The 24,768-nt window shown below is 46.0% G+C and overlaps 1 protein-coding gene across 3 annotated transcripts in view; it reads left to right on the forward strand.

Moving 5' to 3' along the window:
• Nucleotides 1–24,768, forward strand: part of Parp4 (poly(ADP-ribose) polymerase family member 4) — a 91,177-nt gene that overhangs the window by 13,508 nt on the left and 52,901 nt on the right. For 2 of the 3 annotated variants that reach the window (XM_075949009.1, XM_075949008.1), the window contains exons 5-14: nucleotides 342–417; nucleotides 1,645–1,758; nucleotides 6,468–6,617; nucleotides 9,357–9,494; nucleotides 11,197–11,370; nucleotides 14,485–14,645; nucleotides 18,879–19,037; nucleotides 20,487–20,582; nucleotides 22,683–22,866; nucleotides 23,178–23,334. In XM_075949009.1, coding sequence (XP_075805124.1) covers nucleotides 342–417; nucleotides 1,645–1,758; nucleotides 6,468–6,617; nucleotides 9,357–9,494; nucleotides 11,197–11,370; nucleotides 14,485–14,645; nucleotides 18,879–19,037; nucleotides 20,487–20,582; nucleotides 22,683–22,866; nucleotides 23,178–23,334 — 1,409 coding nt within the window. The remainder of the gene's footprint in view (nucleotides 1–341; nucleotides 418–1,644; nucleotides 1,759–6,467; nucleotides 6,618–9,356; nucleotides 9,495–11,196; nucleotides 11,371–14,484; nucleotides 14,646–18,878; nucleotides 19,038–20,486; nucleotides 20,583–22,682; nucleotides 22,867–23,177; nucleotides 23,335–24,768) is intronic. The other variant, XM_075949007.1, reaches the window with a different exon arrangement.

Consider the following 24,768-nt stretch of genomic DNA (forward strand, 5'->3'; position numbering starts at 1 on the left):
GTGTCTGCTTCTGTAGCCTGTCCTCACCTCCTGTGCACTAGGGTCTGGCTTTGGTGCTGGGAGTCCGGAAGAGGAGGACGGAGATTTCCCTGGTCAGCCCTCACAGATCGCACAGGTTAAATGATTATCACATCCCACCTTCAATGTAAAACCAGAAAATGATAACTAATCAATTCGTTATGCAGAGCTCCTTTTTCACAATTATTTAACCATTTCTAGACTACTTGAGGAGGCATCGAGAACTTACTCCATATATCATAAGGAATGGGGGATCTGTTGGGAGATTCTGTTTGGTCCAAAGCTCCCTTTTAGTCTTAAATGGTTAATTATATAATTTTCAGGGTTTCTGCGGAAAATGTCGAAATTCCTCATTTTCTTCAAGACTTTGAAGTTGTGAAGTATAACGTCTTGGAAAAAGTAAGAGTCTTTTTTTTGGGGGGGGGGGGGGGAGTTCGAGACAAGGTTTCTCTGTAGCTTTTGGTGCCTGTCCTGGAACTAGCTCTTGTAGACCAGGCTGGCCTCGAACTCCCAGAGATCCGTCTGCCTCTGCCTCCCGAGTGCTGGGATTAAAGGCATGCGCCACCACTGCCCAGCAAGAGTCTTATTTTTCACTTAGAGAAAAGAAACTGATTAATTTCTGAAAGTGTTTCCTCTTTGGTGATTTCCTCATTGTTTTAAGAAGCTGTTCATATTCTGAACATCACATGTCCTGTAACTCGAGTTGGCTGTTGTGCTCAGAAATTGTTTAAATTTTTGCCTATTGTAGTACTTCATGCCTATAATCCCAACACTTAGGAGGTTGAGCCAAAGGGTTATGAGTTCAAAGACAACCGCAGCTATACAATGAAACCCAAATAAACCCTCTCAAATGAAACCCAAAAACTAAATAAATTTTAAAGAAGAAAAAGAGATTCTTTTAGTGTTCTTAGTGGAAGTCATTCATGCTCATGCTATATTTGTTTTTGAGACAGGATCTCGTGTATCCCAGGCTGGCCTTGAACTTGCTACATAGTGGAAAAAGGCTTTTAACTGATCCTTCTGCCTCCACCTCCCAAATGCTAGGGTTATAATTATGCACCATCCAGTTTGTCCAGTGCTTATGGTCAAACCCAAGGCTTGCTAATCAAACACTCAACTAACTGAGCCACAATCCAGCCAAATATTTAACAATCTAAAACATCAATATGGCATTAGAAATAAATCTCTACTTTGTCATTAACTGTTTCTAATATTTGGAAAAGATAGATTTGACACCAAACATTTATGCCATGTTGAAGTGTTCTTTTTGGATTAAAGGAAAACAGAAAACTTTATTGATAGAGTCACACAAATTAAAATCAACATTTGCTTTTGAAGTGATGTCCCAGTTATATTTTTGGATGTTTGAATAAAATATAAATTTAAAAGGGTATTTCCCTCTATAATAAAAAAATGTGAAAGTCACATTATAAATACACAAAGAAAAATTATACAAAAATATTGGTAGTGATTATATTACTATGATAGGGTTTCGGGTGATTTTTACTCTCTTGATACTTCTGTGTTTTCTAAGATACATTGCTCCAGCATATTAGGCAGCCTTTTCTGATGTGGAGGGTGGCTAGTTTCCACAGCTCTGCTTCTCAAAGGTACCCTGTCTTGCAGGTGGGAGCGGACAGAGGCCGCGAGACTGTGGTAGTAGAGCTGCAGTCTTCCCAGGACCCCGGGGACTGCCCCTTTGTGATATCCGCACACTTCCTCCTGGCTGACGGCGTGCAGGTGATGCCTTGAGTTATGTTCCTGTGTCTTTACTCCTCCTGTTGCTAGCTTGCTTACAGGAATCAAGCCGCCTACCTACCTGCTGTTTTCGTTTCTGGGGGCACAGTCAGCTGGGATGTGAAATGGATAGTATGGCTACTGGGTGGCTCAAGCAACAGAAGCTGTTTCCTCTGTGCTGGATGCTGAAAGTCCAAGATCAAAAGGTAGCAGAGATCCTCTGCCACCATCTTTCCCTCCTCTTCCTCCGTCTTTCCCTCCTCTTCCTCCATCTTTCCCTCCTCTTCCTCCATCTTTCCCTCCTCCTCACCCATCTTACCCTCCTCCTCACCTATCTTCCCTCCTCCTCACCCATCTTTCCCTCCTCCTCACCCATCTTTCCCTCCTCCTCACCTATCTTCCCTCCTCCTCACCCATCTTTCCCTCCTCCTCACCCATCTTTCCCTCCTCCTCACCTATCTTCCCTCCTCCTCACCCATCTTTCCCTCCTCCTCACCCATCTTTCCCTCCTCCTCACCTATCTTCCCTCCTCCTCACCCATCTTTCCCTCCTCCTCACCCATCTTCCCTCCTCCTCACCCATCTTTCCCTCCTCCTCACCCATCTTTCCCTCCTCCTCACCCATCTTTCCCTCCTCCTCACCTATCTTCCCTCCTCCTCACCCATCTTTCCCTCCTCCTCACCCGTCTTTCCCTCCTCCTCACCTATCTTCCCTCCTCCTCACCCATCTTTCCCTCCTCCTCACCCATCTTTCCCTCCTCCTCACCCATCTTTCCCTCCTCCTCACCCATCTTCACTCCTCCTCACCCATCTTCCCTCCTCCTCACCCATCTTTCCCTCCTCCTCACCCATCTTTCCCTCCTCCTCACCTATCTTCCCTCCTCCTCACCCATCTTTCCCTCCTCCTCACCCATCTTTCCCTCCTCCTCACCTATCTTCCCTCCTCCTCACCCATCTTTCCCTCCTCCTCACCCATCTTTCCCTCCTCCTCACCCATCTTTCCCTCCTCCTCACCTATCTTCCCTCCTCCTCACCCATCTTTCCCTCCTCCTCACCTATCTTCCCTCCTCCTCACCCATCTTTCCCTCCTCCTCACCCATCTTTCCCTCCTCTTCCTCCATCTTTCCCTCCTCCTCACCTATCTTCCCTCCTCCTCACCTATCTTCCCTCCTCCTCACCTATCTTTCCTCCTCCTCACCTATCTTCCCTCCTCCTCACCTATCTTCCCTCCTCCTCACCTATCTTCCCTCCTCCTCACCTATCTTCCCTCCTCCTCACCCATTTTTTATTACTCCTCATCCATCTTTCCCATCTCTTCCTCCATCTTTTCCTCCTCCTCATCTTTTCCTCCTTTGTTCCTTTTCTTTCCCACTCTACCCCACCCCCATATCTTAAAGAGACTTTCTCACTCTGTATTCCAGGCTTTCTTCAAACTTGGCACTCCTTCATTAGCCTCCATAGTGTTACCATTACAGGCATGAACCACACACCTGCCTCATAACAGAGTCTTCCCTGGGACTCACTGGGACAGTCCGGACTCTGTTGTGCATGTGAGGTGAAATTACCTGGAGCGGGTGAGAAGGAAGCACGAAACACACAACAAACCCATTTAAGAGTTTATTAGAGGAGACACGTACAGGCCTGGGGAAGCAGAAGGAGAGGGCTAAATATGGCTGCCTAGCTCATGCACACAGGGGGATGACGTAGCTACGTCATACGGAGCTCAGACATGCACACAAGGGCGTATGTAGCTGTGTCATATGTAGGTGACCCAACCATCCCACACGTGGGTCATGCCAGGTCTTTAATGTCCCTGGGGTATTTTTGCTGAGGGCTTTGTCTTCACATGTGTGGCCCTGGAACCTGGAACTGCCAGCCATGCTGATTGGCTAAAATCATAACATGAGATACTCAGGACTCAGGTCACAGAATGCTGGACATCACAAGGAAGGCTTCACAGAAGCCCAGTTCAGTGTCAAGTCAGGAGCCCAGCTGTTCTAAAACAATTCTGAAATAAAAACAGATCCAGAGCAAACGCCCAAAAATTAAATCAAGTGTGCACCAAGCATCGCCCACCAGGGAGTCTTCTCACATAGATAATCAGCCTTGCAGATCTACTGTGGCCAGAAACACAGCGGCTGGCAGGACACAGAGTCCATTCTTCAGTGAGAGAGGTCCTCACACAGGTCCACACAGGCTCTGGAAGCTTCTCATCTGGCCCCTAGCCCAGATGTCACCCAGGTGGAGAGGAAAGATACACACCTCAGATGGGACCATTCAGGAATCCCTGACCCTCAGGTGCTCATATGTCAGAGCATGGGTTCCAGGTGACACTGGAGATATATTGTGTCCTATGAATTGCTACTCTCAAGAAAGCCCAAAGCAGTGAAGTCCTAACCTTGGTGCGAGTTTACTGGAGGTGTCACTACAGGTTACAGCTGTTTTGGGAGGGGTGGAAGGTTGGAGACAGATCTCACTCTTGCCTCAACCTCTCAAATGCTGGGATTACGAGCCTACTGCACCAGCCTCCTAGCTGACTTATCAGGTTTCCCTGGGGACAGAGTTAGAGCCTTAATCCAGGGTCAGATGTGTCCAGGTAGGAGATGTTTAACTTTCTATGTGGTTACTTGTTATTTGGATAAAAAGTAATTTAAAAAAAAAATCATGGGCTGTGTTATATCTTTAAGAAAGAAGAGAGTAACTCTGTGTAGATCATACTGTTTAGCTGGGGGCTTCACCCTAGCTCCTGACCTACGCTCCCTCCCCAGGAAGGGTCAAAAAAGCCTGCCAAATGGTGACCCCCCCCAAGTCAAGACCACTCCCACAGGCTATTTAAACTGCCCCCCAGAGAATGAACACATGGCCTCCCCATTTTTGTTTTTGGGTTTTTTGTGTGTGTGTGTGTGTGTGTGTGTGTGTGTGTGTGTGTGTGTGTGTGTGTGGTCTTCCGTTCCAAGGGGCCACCCAGGAGTGATGATGGTAGCCATTAAACCTGGGTATCTTTTAATTTGGTCTGATCTGATCTGATTGGAATTACTGCATTGTTGGCATAGAGGTTTGTCGCCTAAGAAAAAATACTTAACACATACTAGTGTGCTTTGGCTACCCTCCATCCTTAGGAGGCTCAGATCCCAGCACTCCAGCAGAGGCTCCTGGTGTCTGTGTGGGGGAACCCTGGCCACCTGCCAGGGGAAAACCTCACCTAAGCAGTAGTGAGAGGTGTTCTAGGAAGAGGCTTCTCCTGCTTGCCCTGTCACATGAAGCCATCTTAGCAGAAATCTCCATTGTTAGGACGCTCTCCACCACTTAACAAATTACCTGAAATAACTAACTTTAAGAAGGTTGGTGCTAGAGAGATGACTCAGAGGTCCAGTGCTTGCTTTGGCTCCTAGCACCCATTTTTAACAATTAAAAGAAAAGAAAAGCTTTAAGGGCCAGACTCTTGCTCAGTGGTAGAAATCCTGCCTAGCAGGTATGAGGCCCCTGTGGTTCTCTTTGGCCCTGGTCCAGTTAAGATCCAAACTCTAGCATCTGTCTTTTAAATAGAGTGACTTGGGAATATACATCATTTCTACACGGTTCAGGTGCCCCGACACGAACAGTCCATGACTGTGACATCTCCCTGTGGCCGTACACCTCAGAGTCAGGATTAGTCAACATCTAGGGGACACCAGGACTCCATCTTCCTCCATTGTCTGGGGTCAGTGTCAGCTGAGTTGCTCAGTGTCCCGGGGCGGGTTTCTGGGAAGAGCAGAAAGTGCCTCCTGTGAGTGGTCTTGAGGGATCTGTGCCTTTCCCTTCATCTGCCTGAGCACAGAACCTTCCTGCGCTCTTCCTCCTGGGAGCTCACTTTGTCCTGACTGATGCTGTCCCCAGCTGTACCATCCTCTTCAGGGATTTCTTCTCTTCTTCCCCACCCTTGATTGACCTTCTGCACTTCCAAAAAGAAGAGGAGTACCAGTCTTCCAAGTTCATTAAACCGTTGTACGAGGAACCCACCAGCTCTGAAGGGTGCTTGAACGAATGCTTCCCCACCAGGAGTCTTTTCTGTGCTGCCCACTCGGGCTCCCCCCACCTCACCTTTAAGGCTACCCTGGTGAAAACGGAACAGTTTACGTGTTTCTTTTCTGTTGCTGTAATCAAAACACCAGGACCAGTGCAACTTAGAGATGGGAGGGTTTATGTGGACTTTCTGTTCCAAGGGAATAAGACTCTTAACCATATCAGGGCAGGAAAGTGTGCCAGCCTGCCCTGCCACCCCCATGATGTTCTCCCAACCACCCATCCCCCCACCGCAAGGCCATACCTCTAAGCCTTCTCAAAAATCACCTGCCAACTAGGGACCTAGCCCTAAGGTCAGCCTGTGGGAGACATTTCCATTCACACCAACATGGTAATTCTTTTTTGTTGTTGCTTTTGTTTTGTTGTTTTTTGTTTGTTAGATTTTTCAAGACAGGATTTCTCTGTGTAGCTTTGGAGCCTATTCTGAAACTAGCCCTTGTGTGTAGACCAGGCTGGCCTGCAACTCACAGAAATCCGCCTGCCTCTGCCTCCCAAGTGCTGGGACTAAAGACGTGCACCACCACTGCCCAGCAACATGGCAATTCTTTAAGAAAAATAGTGTTAAACCCCTTTATGGCAGGGTGTAGGTATTCACTGAGGATGAGCGTGTTCCTAAGTACCTGTGTCCTTTCTGTGTACTGTGTTTCCCAGACGAGAAGAGAGAGCACTGGAAAGCAGACCTCTGAAGGCGCCAGTGAATATTATGACCGCTATATTGAAGACCTGAAGAGACAAGGATTTCTGCTCCAAGAGAGCTTCACAGTGGAAGCAACACAATTAGCATCTGAAAAGCTGCAAGCAGTAAGCCAGGATTGTGCTGCTTTGGTTGAGTGGGGAGGGGGTGTGTGTGGTTGTTGTTTGGTTTGGTTTGTTATTTTAGATACTCTCTCACTCTTTAGTCCAGGATGGTATCAAACTCAAACCCCCTGCCTCAGCCTTCTTGGTGCTGAGATTTTAGTGGGGTACCACCACACCCAGTTGATTTTCTTTTTAAAGCAGAGCCTTACCATGTAGCTCTGTCTGGTTTAGAACTTATTATGTAGATCAGGCTGGCTTTAAACTCACAGATTTATCTGCCTCTGCATCCAGCAATTCGAGTATGTATTTTTAGTTATTTTATGTGTATGATGTTTTGCCTGTGTGCCTGTCTGTATACTGAATGTACAGACGAGTGTTAGCATCCAGGCACACCTTAGCCTTGCCCCTTGGGAACCTGGCATGGCACAGTTCTGTCCCTGTCCCTTTAAGAGACAAACCCTGCCTACTCCCACTTCTCTGGGGAGGCAGCTCACTGTCTCTCGGTCTCTCTCTATCTCTCCCTCCCTCTCCTCTCTTCCTCCAATAAACTTTCCATGTGAGTCCTGCCTGGTGGCGTATTTGTCTTTTATGCGCCATGGGACCTCCTAAATGTCCCACCTTACTCTGTATTCATAACACAGAGGCCAGAAGAAGGCACCAAGTCCCATGGAACTGGAGTCACAGGTGGTTATGAGCCGACATGTAAGCACTGAGAATCAAACCCAGGCCCTCTGGAAGGGGAGCCATTGCGCTTAACCACTGACTCATCTCTCTACTTTTTAAAAAAAATATTTATTTATTTATTTATTTATTATGTATACAATATTCTGTCTGTGTGTATGCCTGCAGGCCAGAAGAGGGCACCAGACCCCTTTACAGATGGTTGTGAGCCATCATGTGGTTGCTGGGAATTGAACTCAGGACCTTTGGAAGAACAGGCAATGCTCTTAACCTCAGAGCCATCTCTCTAGCCCCTCATCTCTCTACTTTTGACTTCATTTATTTTTTTGTTTGTTTTTGTTTTTGAGACAGGGTTTCCCTGTGTAGCCCTGGCTGTTCTGGAACTCACTCTCTAGACCAAGCTGACCTTGAACTCAAGAGATCCACCTGCCTCTGCCTCCGGAGTGCTGTATTAAAGGTGTGCGCCATCTTGTCAGGTATGGCATCTCACACTTATAATCCAAGGCTGAATTGAGAAGATCCGAAGTTCATTTATCCAGAACTGCATAGTGGGTTTGAAGCCAGCTGTGATTTCCTGAAGGCCTGTCTCAAAGAAGGAAATAATGTCTTAAGTAAAAAAACAAAACAGGAACAAATCTGGCAGAGGAGAAGGGAAGCTACGAAAAACCATAAACTTAAGAGATGAACACTGTTATTCTTAAAAAACGATCCCTGGGCGGGCTGGCGGAGCCCGCCATGAGAAAAGCGGCTACAGCTTCCCACCAGCGGGAGGGCATGCGCCGCACAGGCGGTGGCGGCAGGTAACAGACACATAAACACAGGAAATAGCCATAAGTATTTATTAAGGAAGAGGGAGAGAGAAAGAGAGAGAGGAGAGATAAAAGGAGAGAGAGACAGAGAAAACGCATGCGCATGTCAAGGAAGCAGAAAAGGAAGGGCCCAAGATGGTGGCGGGCAGGTCAGAGGTAATGGGAGTGGGCGTGGCTTTCCCTTAAAGCGACAAGAAAGCACAACAAACACTGGCTAGGATGTGGGAGAAGCCACAAGATGTGTTGTGTATCTCAGCAACAAGCTCAGTCTTTGAAAGAATTCACTGCAGTCGGGGCTATGACTCCAGGCTCCTTAACTCTTACTGCATGTGGTTTAATGCCACGGATAGGCCTCCATCTTACAGAGTATAGGAAAAGGCAAGAGGAAGAATAAAATGGGAGAGAAGTGTTAGGAGTGGGGGCCTCCAGCAGGAGTATGTGCAGTGAGCGACGAGGAACAGGAACCCCAGTGGGGAAAGGAAGCCTGAGTTGCCAGTTACCCAGCATCCTAGTATGCTCTCTGTTGCTGTCACAAGATACACGAGGCTAAAAACCTTACGAAGAAGTTTATTTGAGCCGGGCAGTGGTGGCGCACCCCTTTAATCCCAGCACTCAGGAGGCAGAGGCAGGTGGATCTCTGTAAGTTCGAGGCCAACCTGGTTCCAGCCTAGTTCCAGGACAGACTCCAAAGCTACAAAGAAACCCTGTCTCAAAAAAAAAAAAAAACAGCAATAATAACAACAAAAAACAAGTTTATTTGACTCACAATCTAGTGGCTTGAAGGTATAAGCCCCTTGACTCTGGCATCCTGTTGAAGACCACTTGTCTACATAATGACATGGAGAACATCCATCAAGAAAAGTATCCATGCACACTGAGGCTCCGCCCTGTGTTCTGAGTACCCTCCACCAGTCTCTTCTTTCAGGGTCGACCACTGTGGGGTGTAGTGGGGATTACTACCCCACTGTTCCACCGTGGGGACCAGGCTGCGAGCATATGAACCCTGAGGGACAAATCAAGCCATTCCCTGCCGCAGTGTCTGGCTATGGGAGTGGGTGCCTCTCTTGGGCTCTGTTATGTTTTCTAATGCTTCCTTTCTGGATATATGCTGTTGTTTTGTTTGTGAGGCTGGACATGGAACCCAAGACAGGTGCTCAACTACTGACCCATATCCAGCCCCTGTGTCTGTTTCGCAAAAAATGCTCATGAGGACTTTTTTTGGTGGTGATTCTTTGTGGTTTTGTTGTTTCAGTTGCTTTTGGAGGAGGTCATAAGTTCAGGCGCTTTGAGCCAGGAGGTGAGCACTTTGGTGGAGATGATCTGGGCAGAAGCTCTGGGGCACCTGGAACACACCCTTCTCAAGCCGGTGAACAGCATAAGCCTGAATGACGTAAGTCAAGCATGCCATTGAATCAGCACAATGAAGCTACTTCCTGGTGGGCTGGTGTACACGTTAGTGCCAACTGGTTGCTTTCCTCTGAAGTCCACCCCGTACTGTCCTCTCCTCATTCTCTGAAGAAAGGGAGCATCAAGAGAACCAGATGTTCCTATCACGTTGGTTCTCAGTGGTGGCCAATACAGGCCTCAGCGTTGGTGCCAGGGGTGTTGTTGCCAAAAGACAGAGTGGTAGCGCCCCTCTTCGATACCCAGATCCTGGCCTACTTTGAAACAACTCCTTCAGCCTCTCACCTTCTCAGTGTCTTAGGGAAGGCAGGCTTGCTTCTAGCACACCAGGACATGGTGTTCTCTTTGCTCTTACGTATAATGGTGGCTGAAAGAACAAATGATTGACAGAAGATATTCCCAGTGATGCAATGTTCATAATGCACTCGCATAATTAGGATCATGTCTCTGGTTTGATGCTGACATCCCTCTATGTTTCTCTATGAAAAGCAAGTCTTAGCTGGGCGGTGGTAGTGCACGCCTTTAATCCCAGCACTTGGGAGGCAGAGGCAGGTAGATCTCTGTGAGTTCAAGGCCAGCCTGGTCTACAAGAGCTAGTTCCAGGACAGGCTCCAAAGCTACAGAGAAACGCTGCCTTGAAAAACCAAAAAGAAAAAAGAAAAGCAACAGTTGCATTTGTCTTCCTGTCCGTTCATGTCCACACATGTATAGTAGATGACCCTGCGTCTTTCCTCAGTGGTGTAGAAAAGCAAGAGTTGCATTTGTCTTCCTGTCCGTTCATGTCCACACATGTATAGTAGATGACCCTGCGTCTTTCCTCAGTGGTGTAGCCACTCATAAGTTGCCAAGATCCAGAGAATAACCCTGCACTTAGACAAATGCGAGCAACCCTCAGTAAACTCAGTGGGTTGTTTCTAGAAAGATGTTTGTGTAGCGGGGCACGTGTTGAGAAGAAGAAGGATCCAGGAGGAGCAGGAGAGGGATGAGAGAAGGAGTGGGTCTGATCAAAACGCACGCATGTGTAACACTACCAAAGAATAAATTAAAAATCATTTTTAAAAAGACGCGAAGAGCCCCTGGATGTGTCCCCACAGTTGAGCCGAAACCAGCTTTGCAAGCATCCTCCTTGCTGGCCTCACTCACAACTGAGCTGGACCTTAAGATCAGCGTTTGCTCTGGTGGCTGTGTGAGTCAGTTTTCAGTCACTATAAGGACACACCAGAGACAGTCCATTTCTACAGAGAAGATTTCTTATGACCCACAGTTGTAGATCTCAGGCTTTGATAGATTGGGCCTGTTGTTTGGGCTTCTGAGGAGGCAAAGCATCCTATCAGGAGTGTATTGTGATGCAAAACCCACTCACTTCAAGGCCAAGAAGCAAAGGGAAAGAGTGGCTCTTCCTCCTAAAGGTCCCACCTCTTGCCTGAAGCACCTCCCTAGAGACTAAGCTTCAAAATCCGGACTTTAGGAACACAGTTAAGACCCAAACTAACAGGACTGAAACTGTGAAAGATTTAATAAAAGATATTCTATTTTTTTAAAGGCCCAAACTGTAGCATAGTCAGCGGTCTACAGAAAACTCGTAGTTCCAATGTCCCCAGCAGCTATTTCAGATACTTTTATGCACGTCTCTTCTATGATTATCAGGATTTAAACTTTAAGAAGCATATTTGCTTTTCTGTTGGCAGGTGAGTAAAGCAGAGGGGGTTCTCCTTCTCGTAAAAACAGCACTGAAGAATGGAGAACCAGCAGAGCAACTGCAGAAGACAATGGCCGATTTCTACCGACTGATTCCTCACAAACACCCGGCATCTGAAGAAGTTAACCTGAGGTTGTTAGCTCAGAAAGAGGACCTTTGTCAGGTACGGCCCTGGAATAAAGAACTCGGTTTAAAATGTGTTGCACTGTCATGACTTTAAATTTTGGTGAATTGGGACTGAAGAGATGGCCCAGTGGTTAAGGGCACTGACCACTGTTGCAGAGCACCTGAACTCAGTTCCCAGCACCCATGTGGTGGCCCACAGCCGTCTGTAACTACAGTTCTAGGGGACCCAGTGTCATCTTCTGGTATCTGTGGGCACCAGGCATGCATGTGGCATGCATACATGCATGTGGGCAAAATACTCATACAGATAAAAATAAATAAGTTTTTAAAAAATGAAATAAAACTGGGCATGGTGGTACATGCCTTTAATCCCAGCACCTGGAAAGCAGAGACTGGCAGGCCTCTGTGAATTTGAGGCCACCCTGGTCTATATAGTGATTTCAAGGTTATCCAGGGCTCTGTAGAAAAGCTCTGTGTCAAAAAACCAATGAAAATATAATAATAATAATAATATCTATGTGGTGAATAAAGCCAGGCAGGGTAGTGCACACCTGTAATCCCAGCACTCAAGGGAGGCAGAAGGAGAAGGAGCTCAAGGGCAGTCTCAAGTACATAGCAAGTCTGAGACCAGCCTGTCTCAGGGGAGGGAGCGTGGTGATTAGGAGCTCTTGTTGCTCTTGCCAAAGATCTGGTTTCAGTTCCTAGCTCACGGCCATCCACAATTCCATTTCCAGGGGACCCCATGTCCTCTTCTGACTTCCACCAGTACCAGGCATATGCGTAGACACATCCATACAGGCAGGCAAAACATTTATACATACAAAATAAAAGATAAATGAATCTTGTAAAGATGATGCGTGTGCCAGACAAGGTGGCCCACACTTTAATCCCAGCACTCAGGAGGCAGCGGCAGGTGGACATCTTTGAGTACCAGACCAACCTGGTCTACACAGTGAGTTCTGCGTCAGCCGGGGCTGTGCAGAGAGACCCTGTCTCAAAAAAGAAACAAAAACAAACAAAAAAGTCATGTTTGTGGTGATTGTGTGTGTGTGTGCTCTTGACGTTTGTGCTGATTGTGTGTGCTCTCAATGTCAGTTTGTGCTGATTGTGTGTGTGTGCTCTCGACATCAGTTTGTGATGATTGTGTGTGCTCTCGACGTCAGTTTGTGATGATTGTGTGTGCTCTTGACGTCAGTTTGTGATGATTGTGTGTGCTCTTGACGTCAGTTTGTGCTGATTGTGTGTGTGTGCTCTCGACATCAGTTTGTGATGATTGTGTGTGCTCTTGACGTCAGTTTGTGGTGATTGTGTGTGCTCTCTACATCAGTTTGTGATGATTGTGTGTGCTCTTGACGTCAGTTTGTGGTGATTGTGTGTGCTCTCGACGTCAGTTTGTGGTGATTGTGTGTGCTCTTGACGTCAGTTTGTGGTGATTGTGTGTGCTCTCGACGTCAGTTTGTGGTGATTGTGTGTGCTCTCGACGTCAGTTTGTGATGATTGTGTGTGCTCTCGACGTCAGTTTGTGGTGATTGTGTGTGCTCTCGACATCAGTTTGTGGTGATTGTGTGTGCTCTCTACATCAGTTTGTGGTGATTGTGTGTGCTCTCAATGTCAGTTTGTGGTGATTTTGGGTGCTCTCGACATCAGTTTGTGGTGATTGTGTGTGCCCTCTATGTCAGTTTGTGATGATTGTGTGTGCTCTCGACGTCAGTTTGTGGTGATTGTGTGTGCCCTCTATGTCAGTTTGTGGTGATTGTGTGTGCCCTCTATGTCAGTTTGTGATGATTGTGTGTGCTCTCGACGTCAGTTTGTGGTGATTGTGTGTGCCCTCTATGTCAGTTTGTGGTGATTGTGTGTGTGTGCCCTCTATGTCAGTTTGTGGTGATTGTGTGTGCTCTCGACGTCAGTTTGTGGTGATTGTGTGTGCTCTCGACATCAGTTTGTGGTGATTGAGTGTGCTCTCTATGTCAGTTTGTGATGATTGTGTGTGCTCTCGACGTCAGTTTGTGATGATTGTGTGTGCCCTCTATGTCAGTTTGTGGTGATTGTGTGTGCTCTCGACATCAGTTTGTGGTGATTGTGTGTGCCCTCTATGTCAGTTTGTGGTGATTGTGTGTGCTCTCGACGTCAGTTTGTGGTGATTGTGTGTGCTCTCGACGTCAGTTTGTGATGACTGTGTGTGCTCTCGACGTCAGTTTGTGATGATTGTGTGTGCTCTCGACGTCAGTTTGTGATGATTGTGTGTGCTCTCGACGTCAGTTTGTGATGACTGTGTGTGCTCTCGACGTCAGTTTGTGATGATTGTGTGTGCTCTCGACGTCAGTTTGTTGGGATTTGGAATCCACCTCTCAACATTTCTGTGAGGACGTTTCTAGAGCTGTTTGACTGAGGAGAGACGATTTACCCTGAATGTGGGCAGCAGCGTCCCATGGACTGGGGTCCAAGACTGAGTGCAAAGGAGGAAGTGAGCTGACAGCAGCGTTTCATGTCTCGCTGCTTCCTGACTGCAGACAACATGGCCAGCAGTCCCACGATCCTGCCACCAACTTTTCTCACCATGGTGGGCTATCCTCCCTAAACCAAGAACCTAATCAATCCTTCCTTCCTTAAGTTGTCTTTGTCGGGCATTTTGACACAGTAGTGGGAAAAGTAGCTAATTTAAAGTATAATACTAATGCATACTTCCACTGTGGTATCAGTGAGGCAATTCTTTCTATGTCTGTCTGTCTTTGAGATGGGAGTTTCTGTTATGCATCCCAGACTAGCCTTCAACTCCTGGGCTCAAGTAATCCTGCCTCAGTCTCCCAAGTAGCCAGAAAAACTGGTATTGTACCAAGCCTTCTGATTTTTAGAAACTTTGTTTTTCCTTTTGAGAACAGTCTTGCACTGCAAGTTGGGCTGGCCTAGAATTTACTGTCTAACCTGGGCTCGCCTTGCACTCATAGCAGTCTTCCTGCCTTTCCCCAAGTGCTAAGGTTACAGATGTGAGCTGCCATGCCCAGATTTATTCAGTTTAGTATACAACACCAACTATTAATCAAAAACCTTGTAGGAAAAACTAATTTTTCTCTTTTCAGAAAATATGAAGGTAATACACACATTCCCTTGGATGTGTGGTAGCTAACTTCTCTTGTATCACTTCTACCCACAGCTAGTGAGAGACATGGTGAATGTTTGTGAAACGCATCTATCCAAACCCAACCCGCCGTCTCTTGCCAAGTACCGAGCCTTGAGATGCAAAATCGAACATGTTGAACAGAACACTGAGGAATTTTCCAGGGTTAGAAGAGAAGTGTTGCGGAGTAATCACGGGTAAGCACAAAGCAAGTCCCTTGGGCTCTGTAACAGTGCTGCTCTTTGAGGTCCTGTTAAAAAGCCAATCGAGGTAATTAGAGAAAGTAATCCTCTACTTTCAAACAAGACACCTGGAGTTAGATGACAGAGAAGTGCTTTCTTCTGTGTTTACAGTATTATCTCGAGGGGCTGCCGAGATGGCGCAGTGGGTCAGAGCACTTGCTGCTAAACCCTATGACCTGAGTTTGATCCCCAGGACCCACGTGGTGGAAAAAGAGAAGCAGTCCCACAGGTTGTCCTCTGACCTTCATAGGAGTTCGGTGACACCCATGGGCATGGACGTGCGCCCCCACACACACATACACACACACACATACACGACAAATACAAGTAAAATTTAAAAAGAAAAACCAGTCTCATCCAGGGGCATATCCTGTACTAACAGGTTCTCCTCATTCTCCCACTCTGCTTTCTCGGTGACTCAAATTTTATTGCTATTATTATGGTGATTGTGTGCATATATGAAGTGTGCGTGTGAGTGGAAGTGTACACCTATCACAGCACCCATGAAGGGGTCAGAGGACAACTTTCCAGGGTTGTCCCTCTTCCCTGTGGACGCTGGTTTACTCCACAAGCACTTTCCCCACTGGGCCATCTTGCCAGCCTGTGACCTAATCTTGTCGAAGGCTAGATTTAAACTTCCAGAGGAGAAAGGTGGCACAGCTTCTTAGTGTGCATAAGGCCTCGGGCTCCGTCCCCAGTGTCACACCACCACATACACAGTGTTTCAGTTTCTCTTCTAGTTAAGAACGTAGCGCAGCGTAGGTGTGCATTCTTCTCACATGTCCATCTATGCATGAAAACACGTCATTGAAAAGCTTGGGGAGAGTTTTATTATTACTGCATTTTATTTGAGTGGTATGGGGGTGTACCGTGGCATATGTGTGGGGGTCATAGCACAACTCTGGGAGTCAAGTGTCTCCTTCTGCCCTCTGGGTCTCAGAGATGGAACTCAGATTGTCAGACTTGGTGCCTGCCAACCCTGGGCTGATTATTTTTTAATAGTCAGCTTTATACAACCTGTCACCTGCGGGTGTGTCTGTAGGAGGCTGTCTTGATCTTTAACTGAGCTAGGAAGACTGGTCAGCACCACTCCGTAGTTTGGAGAAGCTAGCTGGGAGAAAGAGCAAGCAAGCAGGGATCTGCGCTTTTACTCTCTTTCCTTGCTCTTGGTTGTGGGTGTGGTATGAGTAGCTGCTCTGAGTTCTGCCTGTACCCTTCATCAGTAATAGACTATTGTCTGGAGCTGTAAACCAAATGAATCCCTGAGTTGCTTTCGGTCAGTGTACTTTAAAACAAAGCAGAGCTGAAACCAGGTTACAGGTCACTGAATACGAGCTGATTTGAATTCTCAGCCTGTGATTAATAATTCCTCTACATTACATTTTCCTTGGCTAAAACAGTCTGGTTTTAGTTTGAGACAGGGTCTCATTCTTTCCTTGAACTTACTTAAAGGGATCCCCCTGCTTCAACCTAAAACTAATATATTTTGTGAAAGTTTAAAAACTGTAAAACTACAAAGAAATCACCAGGCAGTTGTGGCACACTCCTTTAATCCCAGAACTCGGGAGGCAGAGACAGGTGGATCTCTGTGAGCTCAAAGCCACCCTGGTCTACAGAGCAAGTTCCAGGACAGCTAGGGTTGTTAACACAGAGAAACCCTGTCTCAAAAAACCAAAAGAAAAAAAAGATCAGCCTCAACCTCACTGTCACTGCCCACAGGTAATAGCTACTGTAGTATCTGGGAGTGGAGCGTCTCTCATTGTTAATTATTCTGTCTTTGATTCGCCTTGGATATGCTGGTAAATCAGCTCTCTGGATTAAATACCCTGATTGTTGACAGTGGATGGGTTCAGGCACGATCTTACTATGTAGCCCAGGCTGACCTGAAATTCACTATGTAGACCATGCTGGCCTTGAGGTTGTTCCATCCTCCTGCCTGTTTCCCAACTGCTAGGATAACGGCGTGCACCACCATGCACAGCTTTGAGTGACATTTGTTCATTTCTGTGGTATAAATACTCCACCCATGGCCGCTGTCAAGGTACAGTAGAATGCTTCTGACCAAGGCTTCGTGGCTTCCTCAGCCCATAGCCCACTGTCCCCCAGCAGTGCCACCATGAATGTTTTCATCACATCCTGTCCATTCTTCCTTCTAAGCACCTATTATTTCTTAGTCTCTCTCCATTTACTCTACAGTCATCTTTGGTTGGGATGACATCATCCCACCCGGACCTGCCACATCCTCCCTGATGTGTTTGCCCCTCCTACCCCACCCACTTGAGTTCCCCTAACAATGTGTCATATTCCAGGAAGTGTCGCCTAAAAAGAGTAGCCTTCCTACCACGGTTTTTTCCTGAACCTAGTTGTTTCCTTAGTAACATAAACAATTTAGTAACTTCTTAATTTTTGTCTCTCCCATTAGAATGTAAACTCAAGGGGCTGGAGAGATGGCTCAGTGGTTAAGAGCATTGCCTGCTCTTCCAGAGGTCCCGAGTTCAATTCCCAGCAACCACATGGTGGCTCACAACCATCTGTAATGAGATCTGGTGCCCTTTTCTGGCCTGCAAGCATACACACAGACAGAATATTATATACATAATAAATAAATATTTTTTTAAAAAAAGAATGTAAACTCAATGAAGCCAGAAACCCTGTGGTGTTATTTCTAATTCCTGGGGAATTCAGTATGGGTTCTGATTGTGAGTGCACAAAGGAATACATTTCCTACCCATAGCCAGAGGGATCCTGCTGTAGCTCGACACAGCCCACGGATGGAGCATCTAGAGGACAGATTGTAGTGATGAGGAACGGCAGGCTGCGTTCCGCCTCCCAGCTCCTGGCCACCAGCTAGCTTTACCCAAAATAATTACACAGAAACTGTATTCTTTTAAACACTGCTTGGCCCATTAGTTTATCCTCTTATTGGCTAACTCTCATATCTTGCTTAACCCATATTTAATAATCTGTGTAGCACCACGAGGTGGTGGATTACTGGGAAGGATCTTAACCTGCGTCCATCTTGGAGAGGAGAGCTATATCATCTGTCTCATTGCCTTCTTCCCAGCATTCTGTTCTGTCTACTCCGCCTACCTAATTTTCTGTCCTATCAAAGGGCCAAAGCAGTTTCTTTATTAACCAATGAAAGTAACACATAGACAGATAACCCTCCTCCATCAACAGATCACATTATATGTGTGTGCTGCTTACTTTCTGTCATCTTGACATAAAGTATAATCATCTGGGAAGAGGGAACCTCAACTGAGGAATTGCCTCCATCAGATTGACCTGTGAACAAGTCTCCAGGGTATTTTCTTGATTGATGATTAATATGGATGGCCCAGTCCACTGTGGACAGTGGCAGCCCTGAACATGTGCTCCTGAGTTGTGTAAGAAAGCAGTTCAGGGCTGGAGAGATGGCTCAGAGGTTAAGAGCACTGGCTGCTCTTCCGGACTTCCCAAGTTCAATTCCCAGCAGCCACATGGTGGTTCACAACCATCTGTAATGAGATCTGGTGCCCTCTTCTGGCCTGCAGATATACATGCAGGCAGAATACTGAGAATACTGTATACATAATAAATAAATAAATTTTAAAAAGAAAAAGAAAGCAGTTCGAGAGGAGCCAGCCAGTAAGCAGCGTCTCTCTGTAGTCTCTGTTCAGTTCCTGCCCCCAGGTTTCCTGCTTGATGGACTGTAACCTATAATCCAAACAAAAACAAAAACTCTTTTCTCTTGCCTTTGGTCATGTGTTTATCATAGCAGCAGGAAGCAGTGTGTGTGTGTGTGTGTATGTGTGTGTGAACAGATTAAGTGGATTCTTTCATATGTATGTGACTGAAATGATACATTCTCTGTAGTTGACAAAAATTTGGAATCATATTTTGCATAAACTTTTGTGGTATTATTACATTTATTTATTTATTTATTTAGAGAGAGAGGGTGTGTGTGTGTGTGTGTGTGTGTGTGTGTGTGTGTGTGTGTGTGTGTGTGTGTGTGTAAACGCATGCACTTGCCACAGCATGCATATGAGGATCAGAGGACAGTTGCCGGTTCTCCCCTTCCACCATATGGGCTCTGGAGACCATCAGCTTACTGACAAGTGCCTTTAACTGCTGAACCACGGACATCTGAGTTTTCTGGAGTTTTCACTCATTAACGATTTTTATTTTTTTTCTAACTGTGAACTCAAGGTTTTCTTCTAATTCTTCCAGTGAGAGTCCAGGAGATATCTTGCAGATATTTAGAGTTGGCAGAGTGAACGAAGCCACAGAGTTTTTGAGCAAACTGGGCAACGTACGGTCCTTATTCCATGGATCTCCCGTGCGGAACATTCTTGGAATCTTGTCCCGGTAAGATGCAGTATCTTTAACTTTTAGTTTTCAGGCTCCTGAATGTGAAATGTTCCCTTTTCTTGTCTACTTTTGTCTAAGTTGTGTGTCTTTGATCCTAAACAATGCCAAAGTAAATAAACAAATCACATGGACTTTTCAGTTAAAAGCAGCAAATCTATTCATAGAGAAAATTATATGTCACTTAAATTTTGTATTTGTAATTATGTATTATATATCTGTGTTTTTTTTTAAGTGTTCCACATAGGTATGAGTTGCTCCTTTAGAGTTTGGGCATGGTGATGCCTATAATCCCAGTACTTAGCAGGCTGAGGCAGGACAAGTTGCATCTAGTGCAAGCCCAGCCTTGGCTATAGAATGAATTCAAGGCCAGCCAGGGCTGTACAGAAAGACCCTGACTCAAAAAGACAAAACTGCACATGAACACACACATACACACACGCAGGCATGCACGCGCAAAGCCAGAACAATCAATTACTCTTTCACAATGACCTCATATAAAAATGAGCTAGTCTACATTTCACAGTCAGTGTCCAGGGAGTGTGGGTTATTTACCCAAAGCACAGCCCTAGTTTTCTGATTGCTTTGGATAAATTCTCAATATTGGAGGAGAAGTTGAAGTTACAGGGTTAAGGAGAATTGTGAGTATATTTCTGTCTTTTAATCAAGCACTTAGGAAAATTGAAAGGTACCATCTGGGTGTGACAGTGTAACTCTGGAGGCAGAGGCAGGAAGATCTCTGTGAGTTCAAAGCCAACTTGGTCTGCATAGCCAGGTCCAGGTCTCCTGAGGCTACATAGTGAGACTCTGTCTAAAAAGAAGAAAAGGAGGAAGAGGAGGAAGAAGAAGCTGAAACTTAAGGGCTGGGGATGTGGCTTGTAGTAGAATGTCCGCCTAGCATGAGTGAGGTCCTGGATTCACTCCCAAATTCTGAAAAACAAATTAATTGTATAGAAAAGTTCTTTCTGTATAGGACAAAACCCCAAAAGCCAGGGTTTCTCTGTATAGCATCCCCGACTGTCCTGGAACTCACTCTATGGACCACGCTGGCCTTGAACTCACAGAGATCCACCTGTCTCTGCCTCCTGAGTGCTGGGATTAAAGGTGTGCGCCACAACTGCCTGGTCTCAAAAGCCATTTTTCAAAATTAACTCAATCTTCTGGTGCAAAATTCAAGCAATTGATATTTCTGTAATCCATAAGAGAAGCCTGCCTTGTCCTGTCTGTGTAGAGAATACCATGGTTTTTGTGCTGGGAGAGTTCTGTACTGATGAATTTTTTTTCTGAATATTTTGAATCCATGACTGGTTGACTGCAGGTATGAAAGGCCAGCTGAACTCTGACCTGAGGTTTGTAAAGACAGGCGAATCTGCTGTTGGTCACTGAGTTTCAAGGCTGTGTGGAAGAGTCCTTTCTTCTGGTAAATCATGGTCCTGCCCTCTCTTTCAGAGGACTGCTTTTACCTAAAGTAGCCGAAGACCGTGGTGTGCAAAGAACAGACCCTGGAAATCTGGGAAGCGGCATTTACTTCAGTGACTCACTCAGGTTCGTGTGTTCTGTACCATCCCCCACCACTGAGTCCTCCTTGCAAACTTTCTTCTCTTTAGTGAGGGAGTCTCTCACCCGTAAACATACCATTGAAAGTAGCCAGCTCCCTCAACATACAGTAGAAGCATGGCTTCTATGGTGAATGTGTGGGGAAATTGTGTTATTTCCTTGCCAACAAACCAGGACGAGGAGCAGATAGACCCTCTATTGTGGCATCTTGGAAAACCAGAAGGTGGAGTGTCCTAACTGCTGGACAGACCAAGTATCCTGAGTAGGGGCCTGCTTGAACATGGAGAGATGGTACCAGTATGGGTGTCCCAGCTGAGGGGGGTGGTGAGGATTTTTTACCTGTATGGGGTTTGGAGACATTTTTAAATTCTTTCTTTCTTTCTTTCTTTCTTTCTTTCTTTTTTGTTTTTGTTTTTTGTTTTTTGAGACAGGGTTTCTCTGTAGCTTTTGGAGCCTGTCCTGGAACTAGCTCTTGTAGACCAGGCTGGCCTCGAATTCACAGAGATCCACCTGCCTCTTCCTCCTGAGTGCTGGAATAAAAGGCATGTGCCACCACCGCCCAGCTTAAATCTTTTTTCTAATATTTGGTGCTGACTGAGAAATGAGATGAGTAGCCAGGACCATGGCTCCCACTGGGGAGGCTGGGTCCAGTCTAGTACATTGAACCATGGTCTCTTGTAATCGGTGTAAAAAAATGACTGGGTTTTTGTCAGTGTGATTTCCCAAAGATTATCAAAATTAACTATTTTTTTCTGAGACCATCTCTGTACCCTGAAGGAGGCAGCGGACCATGATGTCCCACCTCTGTGGCCTGTTTTGGCCTGGTTGATAATCCCAGTGTGGTTCTGTGGCTGGCAGGGCTACTTCCCCACAGGGATTATGCTGTCCACTAGGTGGGCCTCATCTGCATACTGTCTAGCTGCTGCCTGAATTCTACTTGGCTCTTCAGAAGTGAGAGTAGAGGCCTGGATGACAGAAATCATGCCAGGTTAAATCGTAGGTCTAAGACAGATAGTGAAACTCCTTAATATAAACAGAAGGATTAGCAGAGAAGGAACCCAACCGCTTTTCTGTCCTCTCGGGAGGTAGCAGGAGCTGATGGCATCACTAAAGTCCATGTTCCCTTCTCTTTTCCGGACCATCTAATTCCTCAGAGCGTCACTGTGCAAAGTCAGGCAGGTGCACATCTCTTGCCCGACTTTTCACAGTGATGATCTAACTTGTATCTTTGGAGATGCCACAATGGTGGTAAACTTTGGAAGGTTCTCCCTGGGAAGTCTTTTGACAATACAGGCTTGAGTATCCCTTGTCTGAGGAATTAGACATTTCTTTCAGATTTGTTGTCTGGGTTTCTGTCCTGTCCGGTTCCCGCAATCGTTAAGTCCCAAAAATTGCACAGAGGTCTACATTAGTTATAAACTGATTGGCCCATTAGCTCAGGCTTCTTATTAACTCTTATAACTTACATTAGCCCATTATTCTTGTCTATACTAGCCACATGGCTCGGCACCTTATTCAGCAGGGCAGTCACATCTTGTTTCTTCTGTGGCTGGGTCAGGACTGCATACTAGGACTTCCTTCTTCCCAGAATTCTCCTGTTCTCGTTGACCCATCTCTACTTCCTACCTGGTTGTCCCGCCTATACTTCCTGCCTGGCTACTGGCCAATGAGTTTATAACTAATGTAGACCTCTGTGTGATTTCTTTGGGGCTAAACAGCTATGGGAACCGGGTAGGACAGAAAACCCCCACCAACACAGATTTGAGATTATTTGTATATACACGATGACATAATCTTTGGGAACACCCAAATCCACATGTGACATTCATTCATGCTTCATCTACACCTGATCAATGTAGCCTGCTGGTGATTTTATAGACTGTGTTTAGTGCTCCCACCCTCAGACTGCAACCATCACAAGGTTAGGGCAGAATTTTCCATCTGTAGCGTCACACCAGGGCTCAGCCTTTTCCATTTCAGAGTTGTTTCAGCCCTTGAGTCACAGTTTTGGATTTGAGACTCCCGACCTGTTTCTTATGCAATGAAGGTAGCAGGTGATAACCTCTGCTTCTGTCCTTCTCCCTGCAGTACAAGCATTAAGTACTCACACGCGGGAGAGACAGATGGCTCCAGACTCCTGGTTGTCTGTGATGTTGCCCTGGGAAAGTGTATGGACTTATTCAAGAAGGACTTTTCTTTAACCGAGGCACCTCCGGGCTATGACAGTGTGCATGGAGTTTCGAAAACAGCCTCTGTCCCCACAGACTTTGAGGTATTTTATTTCGGGAAACATGCAGACCTGGGGTTATGGGTCAATAGCTAAGCCCTTGCGGAGCACTTAACAACAAATCGAACAATCGGGCAAACAAACAGCAAAACAGACAAAATGGGCCCCAATGTGCAACCACCAGCCCCAGAGGGTTGTTTCTATTTTTATTAAATATGTTTTCATTAAAGTCATGCCCATCTATCTGCCACCCCAATTCAGTCTTTGCTAAGTTAACGAATACGAGATTCTGCCTCTCTGCCAACCTCTGGCTGTTCTTTTCTTCTTCACCTCCTGTCAATTCCCATTTGCTCTAGGATGACGAATTTGTTGTTTATAAAACCAGTCAAGTTAAAATGAAATACATTGTTAAATTTCGCATTCCTGGAGACCGAATAAAGGACTTCCATCCTGATGAAAATACTGAATTAGAGGAACACAGAGCTGAGCCTTCAAATGTTTCAAAGGTTGAAGGTAAGACAAATTTCTTGAGTGCTATTTTATGAGATAATATAAAATGGAAATATTTTTTCAAAAGCATTTATATTCATGTTTGGTAAGCAGCACCCATGATCTCCTATTTCATTTTATCTTTTATCTTGAACATATAAAAGATGAAGTGATCTCAGAATCCTCCACTTTGTCACTAGCATGCCTAAATTTGGGGATTGTGGTGACTCCCCTGCAGTCTTTATAGCAGGCAGGGAAAAGGGCATCCATGAAGAGACAAGAATGAAACTCGGCTCAGCCCGATTTTATTGTAACTAGTGCTGGATAACTACTTTTAGAGTCTGGCCCAGATCATTTTACTTTAGCCATATTTAAGCCCAGCACAATTTTGGAAAAAAGTATTCAGATAACAATTAACTCAGCCCCAAGTGTGCAATTTTTTTTTTTATTTTTTCAAGATAGGGTATTTCCGTAGCTTTTTTGGTTCCTGTCCTGGAACTAGCTCCTGTAGACCAGGCTGGCCTCGAACTCACAGAGATCCGCCTACCTCTGCCTCCCAAGTGCTGGGATTAAAGGCGTGCGCCACCACCGCCTGGCTCCAAGTATGCAATTTAAAACATGTTTGCATTGAGATTCCTGACAAAGTACAGTTGACTTCTTTCACTAGGATGGGGACTGTTGACTCAGAGATGGTGCCCAGGATTTAGGGTCTATGGAGCTTTACTGAGGTTAACATAATTCCTGTGGTGTTGGAATTGGCCTGGCCCTATGATAACATAGAAGTCACTGTTAGGTATATTTCTTAAGACCAGCCTCTCCGCTGACACAAATAATTCCAATCAGACCACATTAGACCGAATAAAGATGCCCGTGTTTAATGCAGTGTTCCCGGGTGGTCCGGGAAAGCATGGCGAGGGGAAGAGTGCAGGGGAGACCACGCAAAACCTGGAGACCACATGTTCCTTTTCTGGGGGCGGCCTAAATAGCCTGTGGGAGTGGTCCTGACCCTCCTTGGGGAGGGTAACTGCTTGCTTGGCTTTCCCGGAGGTGGAGTCTGGACCAGGGTGACTCCCAGGGGAGGGGGCTTGAAATGGAGCTTCCTGCCAAGGATGGGTGCCAGGGGCTGGGGTGACACTTCTAACCCAAACATCCCAGAGTCCTTGGATATAGGGGTGTTGAGGCTGGGGTCTCACTTTGGACCAAACAGTCACTTAGGCTGTTGTGAAGCATGAATGACCTCACTCATAAGAGTGGGTTTATGGTTTAAAATCAATGCTCAAGATGTAGGGGAAAAGGCCTTGGATAAGTAAAAACATAAGTTCTGGGAGATGCGGGCAGAGCCTGTCTCATCACACAGCAAAGGATCACCAGGTTGTAAACGACATCATTCCTAGCCTTCCAGGAAGAGCAGCTTCACACCTCATTCCCTTGAAGAGGTAAACTGTGTTAAACTTTCCC

This window comes from Microtus pennsylvanicus, chromosome 15 (genome assembly GCF_037038515.1).
Source record: "Microtus pennsylvanicus isolate mMicPen1 chromosome 15, mMicPen1.hap1, whole genome shotgun sequence".
Taxonomy (NCBI): domain Eukaryota; kingdom Metazoa; phylum Chordata; class Mammalia; order Rodentia; family Cricetidae; genus Microtus; species Microtus pennsylvanicus.